General features: G+C 38.3%; 1 protein-coding gene across 1 annotated transcript in view; it reads left to right on the top strand.

The window, feature by feature from the left end:
- The window catches only part of ATP13A5 (ATPase 13A5), a 133,310-nt gene that overhangs the window by 25,326 nt on the left and 97,542 nt on the right, over positions 1-10,442 (top strand). Inside the window, exons 5-6 of the mRNA XM_012554729.2 lie at positions 2,877-2,946; positions 5,559-5,693. Coding sequence (XP_012410183.1) covers positions 2,877-2,946; positions 5,559-5,693 — 205 coding nt within the window. The remainder of the gene's footprint in view (positions 1-2,876; positions 2,947-5,558; positions 5,694-10,442) is intronic.

Below are 10,442 nucleotides of genomic sequence, written 5' to 3'. Positions count from 1 at the left end.
ACTCTTCTGCTTGATGATAGTGAAGGCACCCCCACCTTCTGTGGGATTAGTCCTTTTAAACCTAGAGGATGGCAAAACTGACCAATCTCCTAGGTAAGCCGCAATCACCTAGTTTGCGTAGTAATTGACCTATCCCTGCAAGGGTTTTACACACTTTATTTGCATAGTAAACTGTCTAATCCCTTTGCAAGATTGTGGCATAACAAGTCATCTTGGCAAAACTACAAACCCAGGGCCAGAAGGGCCATACGTAAAGAGAAACCCATTGCCCTTCATATATGTCTCAAAGACCTCCATTAATCCATTCCAAAACTTAGGGGAACATTCTCTGTGTCAGTTACTGTATTTCTAGACTCTAGAAAAACAGAGCTGAAAAACCTCCACCCTGCCTTCAAAAAGGGCCTAGGAATTTGAAGAGAAAGACATATGAAATATTGTACAATTGAGTGAGATATGTGCTGTTACTAAGAAAGAAAGGAAGGGTTGTTGGACAGAAAAGTGCTGTTAATTGTGCCTGAGGGAGTAGAAAAGACTTCAAAAAATTTGCTGCTGTTGTTAGTTGCCATGGAGTCTGCTCCAACTCATGGCAACCTTATGAACATCCTGCGCCATCTTTATGATTGTTGGTATACTTGAGTCCATTGTAGCCGCTCTTGTATAATGCCTTCCAACCCAGGGGGCTCGTCTTCTAGTACCGTATGACACAATATTCTGTTGTGAGCCATAAGATTTTCACTGGCTAATGTTCAGGAGTAGATCATCAGGCCTTTATTCCTAGTCTGTCCTTGTCTGAAAGCTTCACTGAAACTTGTCCACCGTGGGTGATCCTGCTGGTATTTGAAATACTGGTGGCATAGCTTCCAGTATCATAGCGACATGCAAGCCTTCATGGTATGGCCAACTGACAGCTGTCATTTACTAAGAAGTTGTCATGTCCCAGACACTGTGCCACTTGCTTTACATATTTATCTCATATGCTCCTGATAGCAATTTTATTAGCAGGTATTATCAGCCCAGTTTTACAGACGAGGGAACTGAAGCTCCCTCCCTCATTCACTCATTCTTTCATTTATTTGCTCAACAAATAATTTTGGATTGTATTTATATATTAGATCCAATTTTAGGCATTCAGGATACATCAGTGCCCTCTAGAAGCTTGTATTATAGTGAAGGATATAGACTATTTGCATGGTTGTTAACCTGTGAAAAAATAAGATAGATATTTTCATGTAGTCTTATGCACTTTAAAGAAAACCAAGGTAGGGTAAGGAGATAAAGAGAATCTGAGGTGGAGGCTGGGATAGCTATTTTAGATACAATTCTCAGGGAAAACCTCTGCGAGGAGGTGCTATTTAAATGGAGACCTGAATGAAACGAGGGAGCAAGTCATGAAAAGATCTGAGGGAAACAGATTCCAGGTAGAGGAAACAGCAAGTACAAAACTCCAAGACTATCTGATCTCAAATTTCTCAACCACTAGGCTTGACTGTCAGATTTGGCTCTCGAAGGCCTGTATAAAGTGAAGAACGTGACAAGGGTATTCCAAGCAGAGAGAGAGCGAGAGGACCAAGTTTTGGAGTCTTGGAAAGTTCTGACGCTTGGCCAACAGCAGGTTACTTCCATGGAGAAAAGAGTCCTGAGCACCCAAGTGGCTTGACTTATGGTCTATTCCCAGTGTGAGTTGAGACTTGTAAAGTCAAATTGTAGCACATGCTATTTAATCTCTCTGAACCTATCTTAACTTCAGTGTTTTTATGGCATAGAATCAGAAGACATTGGTTTGCCTTCTCTCTGCTCCTCTCAAACAATAACGTACTTAGAAAAGCACGGGCCTAGAAGTCAGACAAACTTGAGCTCTACTTTCTGTTATTATACCTTAGTTAGACCAAAGGGCTGTCATGCAGATTTTCACCATTGGTACCTTCTGAGGTGGGGTTGTGAAGTGGAGTCATGGAGAGCATGGTATGAATCCTGGCTCTGCCTTTTTTTTGCTCTGAGGTCCTAGGACAGGTACTTAGTTTATCTGAACTTCAGTTTTCCCTACAACAGAGATGCTAATATGAAACCTTGTAAGGATAATGAGACAATTAAAGGAGATAATGTACTTAAAACGCTCTGGCACTGTCATCTGTGCTTAAAGGTTATATTATCAAGACTACTAATAGATGTGCATACCTTTAGCAAAACACTTGACCGCACTGAAAAACTCCTCCCACTGATAAAATGGAGACATTGGCCCTTTCCTTTGGACTAGTCTGAGGATTAAATGAGAGAATTTATTTTTGTAAGAACTTTGTAAATTGTAAAATACTGTACAAATTTGAGGGTTTCTTATGATAGTGTACATATGCATGGATTTACCAGGCGTTAGCCATCAAGACCATGTATCATCTTCCATTTCATTGGCTTGTTTTCATGCATTTATTCAGTTCACTCACTAAGGGCCTGTCCTAGGTACCGGAGATACCAAGACAACATAGACATGGTCTCTAACATCAAGAGCAATCTAGAATGTCTGAGAAGTCTAACATCACTTTCATATATGTGTCTCTTTAGCTACTCTTAGCATAAATCTAATTATCTTTTTAAAAATTGAACTCGAAATGACTTGTCAACTTCATTTTGACTCCTTGAGTTGTCCTGTACTTATAATATTCTTTTAACCAGAAAAATAACTTTTTCTATCAAGCTCAGACACTCATTTTAAAAATGTGTTAGGAGTTTAAGATTCCGTTTCAAATGCATTTATGTATTACTGTTTAATGAAAGCCACGAGACCCTAAAGGGTAGAGAAAAGACTTCTGCTTAGTTTGGCCTGTACTCACTTATTAGTGAGCTGGTAGGTGTGGCACTAATGGATGACCCATCTTCTACAGAAGACTAGTTTGTGGACCCAATGCCATTGAGGTGGAAATCCAGCCCATATGGAAGCTGCTTGTGAAACAGGTAACCATTTTCTTTTCTTTTTAAGAAAAATAATTCCTTCCCCCTGCTTTGTATTTCCTGATACTCAGGGGAATCTAAAGCAGCCCACACATACTCTGACGGGAGTTAAATCTGTGTTTCCTGCAGTGTCTGTTTGTTACTCCTCCCCTTGACTGTTGCCTCTGTTTTCCTGTCTGTTGAGATGTTTATATTTCATTTCAGTGAAGATATATTGTTTTTATTCTAGGATTTCCAACTGGCCCTTTTCAATCACCACTTGTTTTAAATTCAAATCCTCTTTAAAATCCCTTCCTGGTGGGAAGAACAGATTCCTGTTTCACCATCTCTTGTTTGTTTATTTTGTTTTCTTAAGTTTTTGGTGGTAATTTTGGTTGTGATGATAGTGGTAGGGCCATGTTATTACTTCTGTGATCTTTTTGAGGATTTTAAACTTATTGTGGTTTTTTTCATCTTGCTCTGTTAATTCTATCTTCTCGGGTGTGACTTCTCCCTTTGTTACAATGCTTCCCTTGTGTGTTAAAAGTCCCCCTCCCCCCTAAATTCACCTTAAGTAGGACTTTTCGTTTCATCCTCTTCCCTGTGTTCCTGTGCTCATTCATTCTTCCTCTTTGACGGCTCTGTATTTGCCTCCAGCTGGTCTCCATGGGGTCCCCGGTTCACATCGAGAGCCTGTATTGGATGTTTGGGCTCTTGTCGCTCTGGAATGGTCCAGTTGCATTCCCTGACCTAGCTTAGGGTTTGGTCTAGCCCCAAACTGCACCAGGAACTCAGTTCTCTTCCATTCCACCCTCTGCCAGTGAATCATTGCTTGTGAATTTTCTCAGCCTCTGCTCTGGAGCGGGACAGCCCCCCATCATTCCCACTTTGCACAGCAAGTCTGGGTTCAGTCCCCTGCCATGTACGGGACACTTTCTGTCTCTGTTCTCCATAGAATTGGACTCCTAATGTCACCTTTTAGTCCTTATTTGGAGCTCCGTAGGCTTATGTTAGTCCCTACTTAATGCTGCAGGTTTTTACTCTGCTTCTAATCCATGAAGATGATTTTTGAGTATGATAATACATTTTTAATATTAATTTTTTGTATCTACCATTGCTCTGAGTGTGGAGCAGAGAAAAGGCTGCTTTTTAAACTTCTTATTCAAGTCCATTTTTAAGTTGTGAAAGATTCTCCCAGGGGTCAATTTGGTTTATTTTGAAAGGAGTACTATATTTTCTAGCACCTATCTACTAGGCCTTTAGTAGAAAAAAAACAAATAAAACTACTTCTTCACATTTGATTTCAAAATAACCTTGACTAAGGGAACTTAATTAATTATGATGGTGTTATTTCTTCTACAAGAAGTATTTAACCAATTTTCTGCTGGGTTTATATAAACTCAAGTTGTGTTATCATCAGTGCATGATCGACAATTAGAGCATTTTATTGCACACAAACAAAAGAGCTGTAATTTGTAAGTAAAGCATGTTAAAATGGAAATAATAAGGAACATTAATGAACAAGATTTTTAATGTGCAAAATATATCCAAGAGTTTAAGAAACCTTTAAGATGTAACCTATTTAGCTTATTAAGCAGATGTCAGTTTATTTTTAGGACTAAAGTAGAACCTTCTTTAATATATTAGAGAATTCCAGAAAGCAAAGCTAAGAAAAGAGGCCTGGTAGTGCAGCAGTTAAGCGCTCAGACGCTAACCAAAAAGGAACAGCGTTGGTTTTAGCCATTATTTTATCTAATTCACAATTATAAAGGGCACTTCTGTAAGAATAGAACCCTTGCTTTGCTCAGATGGGCTCTTAAATTCATGCTAAGCGTGTATGTCATGAGACCATGCTCCAGCTCCCTCAGGTCTGCCTTCTCTGCTATAATTATTAATAATGGAGTCAGCAGCTCTCAAATGGAAAAAGTTGAGGGACTCTAAAAAGTTGAAAGTATTTGCGAGAAACCAAAAAACTCAAACGCATGGATGATCAGGTTTGGGGCTGAGGATACAGTCTGCCTACGATTTTTACTGCAGCCGTGGTTAACACATTTATTTCTCCTCAGTCTCTCTCCTTGTTCAAGAGAAGGGCCACACTGCCCTGACTGACTCACAGAGGAGCTTGCTAAGGCCTGGAACAGAAAGAATATGTTATTTTTAAATCACCTGGATGAAAGTAGAATCTTTCATTTTCATTGCACAACTTGATTAAATCGGCAGCGTGTGATTATACGCAAAAAGAAGCCTACCATTAAAGTGTTCTAAACTGTCAAAAAAAAAAAAAAAAGACTAAACCATATTTCTCCTCCATTCTGGGTAAATCACTTTAAAAAGATAAATTCTGGGAATTCTGTTATTGGTAAAATTTTTTTTTAAATTCAAAGTAAATAAAAATGATCAATTTGTAGGCGTGACTCTGAGTGTTTAAAATAAGTTTGATTCTACCATATCACATTCTGTGTGCTTGACATTGTCTCCACCCAAATTAATGGAATCCTAGGTAAATTTCTTAAATATAAGAGGTTATTGTATGTTGTAAAAAGTGAGAAACAAATACATTCTCTAAAGAAATGATGTCATCTTAACTGCTACTAAGGTCCATACGAGTAACCCACATGCTATTTTTGTACCTGCAGGTTTTAAATCCATTCTATGTGTTCCAAGCCTTTACCCTAATTTTGTGGCTGTCTCAAGGTTACCTAGAATACTCAGTGGCCATCATCATCTTGTCTGTTATCTCCATTGTCTTAAGTGTGTACGATTTGAGACAGGTAAGAGTTGAAATTACTGTTGGATTTTATTTAGCCTCTGGCTGCACAAGAAACAAAACCTACAGAATTCCCACTAAGAGCAATGATCTGCTTTGTCAAACTTAAGTCACATCAGAGCAAACAGCAAGGGCTTATTAAATGTGGACTCTCAGGAGAGGGGCTTCAGGAATACCAGGTCGATTTCAATTTCTTTTCAAACTCTGGTTATTGACTGGGGGCTTCATTGAATACTATATTTAGAAGGACTCTAAAGCTGTGTCTGAGTGTGGTGGGAAAGAATGTGATGGATTAATAATGCCAGCTAGGGGTTTAGGAGGATGCAGGGGCAGCATCCCAACCCTGTGTATTAGTCAAGACTTCTTCAGTTTGCATTAACAGAAATCCAACTAGAGCCAAGTTAAGCAACTAATATGAGAAAGTTCATGGTAGTTTTTACTTTGAGCATGGCTGGATCCAAGTTCTCAAACAAACATTAGCAATTTATCTCTTTATCTCTTAACTTTGCTTTACTGCAGTGCTACCTAAAACCTGGTCCGTTGGCCAGTACTAGTCTGAGAATTTTTTATCTGACTGCAATAAAATAAGTACTACAGAACTTAAGAGTAAGCCTTTAGAAATGTTTGTAGCAATTTGACATTGCCACAACATTCAAGTGTGTGGTAACTTTTCTAGTAATTATGGCTTAAGAAATAATCTTTATCATGCATGGTCTTCATGCTCCATATGGTGGCAAAGATGGCCACTGCAGTCTCAGGCATACATTCTCTTCAGTGTCCATGATGTCACATGACAAAGGAGATCCTCTCTTTCCCAATGTCCATATCAACATGCCCCAAAGGACCAGCTGGTTGGGCTAGCTGGAAGGTGGCAGTGCCCATGGGCTCTCTTATACCTCAGAACCACTTTGAGCTCTTTTAACTAGTCCTTTTGTTTGTGTCGTTTCATGTTTCAAAATATTTTCTCTTGTCTCTAAATGTTCTCCACTTTGCAGGCTTCAGTTTAGTTTGTGCTAGATGATCCATCCATTTTCCATGAAAACACAACATTGATTAAAACATGGTTTTAAGAGCTTTACACTTCCCTTCACTCTTCAAACCCCTCTTAGGCAATCCTGCTAATCCTAGACTCCTTTGTAATGCAAATTCTTCTCATTGGTTATAATAATTCATAGTTTGTAATTTTTCCCTTTCCTGCCATCATTGTTCATCTTATAGCAAGTTAAAATCTTTCTCTTTTATCAGTCTTATAAGAAACAACATATTCTGAAATAGAATTAGCTGAATATTAACTTAAGTCACAGCCCCTCCCAACTCCCTACTCTCTGCAGTCTCTTTCTAGAAAATATTCTGCTACTTTGCTTAAATTCATTAGACTGAATCATGAAGCAACCCCAAAAGAATGTCTCACTCTATTTGTTGTGTATTTTTGAAAACTTGGCTTGTAGAATTAGCTTTTTAGACCCTGGGAATGATGGCCCTTGTGTCAGCCTGAGACTCTACTGAATTGTTGAAACTGTCTAGTTTCAAACCTCTTCGTTCTTCTAGAGGAGGAAACTAAGATACAGGGAGGTTATTCCAGGTCATAAAATGGGTTCGTGACACAGACAGGAGTCACAGTTCCTCATAAAATGAAGTTTTACTGCATATGAAATGCTTTCTTAGCATACAGCCCTTTCCAACGTACCACCATAGCTGAGGATGAAAATGAAAACATACGTGTCAGGGAATAGGTGATTCTGGGTATCAGCATAGTAAAATCTGGGTACATACATGTCAGTAAGGCAGATACAGAAGTGTTTAATAAAAGTCTAACTGAAAGAAGTCTTTAATTCCTAATTTATTTCAGTCATTCAACTAATATTAGTTCTAGTATTGACTTTGTATATGGTTTTACCAAAACCAAAAAAACCAAACCAGTTGCTATCATGTTGATTCTGACTCATAGCAACCATGTAGGACAGAGTAGAACTGCCCTATAGGGTTTCCAAGGAGTGGCTGGTGGATTCGAACTGCCAACATTTTGGTTAGCAGCCGAGCTCTTAACCACTGCATCACCAGGGATCCTTTATATGGTTTTAGATCCTGCAAATTTTGAGTATTAAGATTTTAAAGAGAAATGAAAGAAAAACAACATGTATTTAAAAAGCTAGAAATCAGGTCCTAAAAATGAAAGGGTAGCTGAATGGATATATGCTGGGTTAGAGAATAAGGATTAGAAAGGCTTTTTGTTTGTTTGTTTGCTTGTTTGCTTTTGCTTTTTCTTTCATGAATGTCTGAGTGTGTATTTTAAAATGTTTCTTCATGAACTAATTTAAATCATAAAAATATTAATAGTGGCTAGTAAATTCCTTCCATAGTGGCAATTTCTTTCTGTCTGGTTTCCAAGTAAAGGGAAATAACTTCTCTTCTTCTTGTGAACTGTAAGCACCTATGCAAAAGCATTAAAACAGATACAAGGGAAATAAAGGATCTGACATTCTGCCCCACTACAGTAAGAAACAGATAATAGAGTCCCAAATTCTGTGTTAGTTATTTAGTGCTGCTATAACAGAAATGCTACAAGTGGATGGCTTTAACAAACAAATTTATTATCTCACAGTCTAGGAGGCTAGAAGTCTGAATTCAGGGTGCCAGCTCCAGCGGAAGACTTTCTCTGTTGGCTCTGAGGGAAGGCCCTTGTTATCAGTCTTCTCCTGGTTCTAGGAGTTTCTCAATACAGGGATCCCAGATCCAAAAGATGTGCTCCGCTCCCAGCTCTTCTTTCTTGGTGGTAGGAGGTCCCTGAGGACTAAGTTATGACATAGGGCTGGAGAGCTCATATACCTCTGAGGTAGGACAGTGAAGGTGTATTGCTGGCCTTGCCAGGTGAGGGCAAACTGCTCTTGTTCCTTTGTCATTTGATAAAGTCCCCAAATAGAAATTCTAGTTTCTGGATTTTGAGAAACCTTTGTTTTAAATAGAATATCTAATTTAATTCTTTAATTCCCATGCATGCCTTTTAATATGGCCACCATATTATGTCTCCTTGGGTGACAGTAGAGAAACTGAGAACATTAACTTTAAAATTTGAATATTTAGTATTAAATCTTTCTGCCACTTTCCAGCTATTTGTCCACAAGCAATTCATTTTTTAAAATTTTGTTTTATAATTATAAAATTAGATTAGTTAAGTTAATACAGTTAAATTAACTATATTTCAAAAATTCCAGTAAAGTAGGAAAAAAACCCTATGATTATAATATAATTAACATGACATAACATAAACACTCTTCCCCGTTATTGTCTTGTGTTCATAACATTATTATAATGTTTTCACAATATTTTGAGAGAGTGGATTTCTCATAATTTACTTAGCCATTGTCATATTTACATTGCTTCTAGGTAATCAGTTAAGCATGGTGATTAAAAGCATGCACTTTGAATCAGACATTTATTCATTCAGTAAAGATTTATTAAATGCATACTGTGTTCAAGACGCCTTGCTAGGCATTGAAAATACCTACAAGCCGCGCATCTGCTATCTGGCTTAAGTCAAGCACCAGCAAATAGAGTCCTTCTCCCTATGTGCATTGGGAAGATACCTATCACACAATCACTCAAATGTTTAATTACAAACCATGTAAGTATTCTGAGGTAAAATAGTATGAGACTTTTGATGGGGAGAGCTTATCTAATCAAAGTTTAAATTTCCTCCTTATCACTCCTTTTTGTGTTATGTGGCACTTTAATATTCAGCTTCCTCATCTGTAATATATACACTGTATATACTGAATCTATTTCCTTACCTGTTCTGTGAGGGGGGGGGGATTTGGAGAGTCCAATATTACAGCTGAAAGGATTAAATGATGCAATGAATTTGAAGTACATATATACCTGGAGCCTTGAAGGTGCAGTGGTGAAGTGCTCAGCTGCTAATTGAAAGGTCAGCGGTTCAAACCACCAGCTGCTCCATTGGAGAAAGATGTAGCAGGCTGTTTCTGTAAAGATTACAGCCTTGGAATCCCTGTAGGGAAGTTCTACTCTGTCTTATAGGGATGCTATGAATCAGAATCAACTCAATGGCAATGGATTTTTTTATATCTGGCACATAGTAAGCACTTATCAAATCTTGGTTCTAGTAATCATTGATGTTGCTATTGCTATTTTTATTATTATTTCTAGAGTGGGAAAAGTGGGTGGTGGAAAGATGGGAGGGTTCACAGATATTGAAGGGAGGATCCTTAGAACTTGAATAAGGAAATGACTTGGGAACTGCCACTGGAAGTGTTCCTAACCCCCATTGACTCACTGCATGATTCTTGGGACTGTTATCTCCTCCCTGGGTCTCAGGAGAAGGTTACAGAAAAATTAGGCTTGATTCTACACTCCATAGCTCCATGTTTCTACAAGAGAATTACCTGAAATCCTTGTTTAAAATGCGGATTCCTGAACACCTGACCTATCGAATCCCCATAAAACCAAAAACATCAAACTCATTGCCGTCAAGTAAATTCCGACTCATAGCGACAGAGTAGAACTGCCCCATAGGGTTTCCAAGAGTTGCTGGGAGATTTGAACTGCTGACCTTTTGATTAGTGGCCTAACGCTTAACCACTGCACCACTAGGGCTCCATATAGCCAGGGTAATAATAGGAATCTGCATTTTTAAGCATTTCATAACAGATGATTGTTATGCATAAACATAGGCTTAAGAGCTGTTGTTAGAGGAGAATCCACAAAAAGATAAATCTAAACGTCAAGATCCCACATA

Source organism: Trichechus manatus, unplaced genomic scaffold (assembly GCF_000243295.1).
Source record: "Trichechus manatus latirostris isolate Lorelei unplaced genomic scaffold, TriManLat1.0 scaffold00026, whole genome shotgun sequence".
Classification (NCBI taxonomy): Eukaryota; Metazoa; Chordata; class Mammalia; order Sirenia; family Trichechidae; genus Trichechus; species Trichechus manatus.
This window is presented reverse-complemented; position numbering and strand designations above follow the sequence as displayed.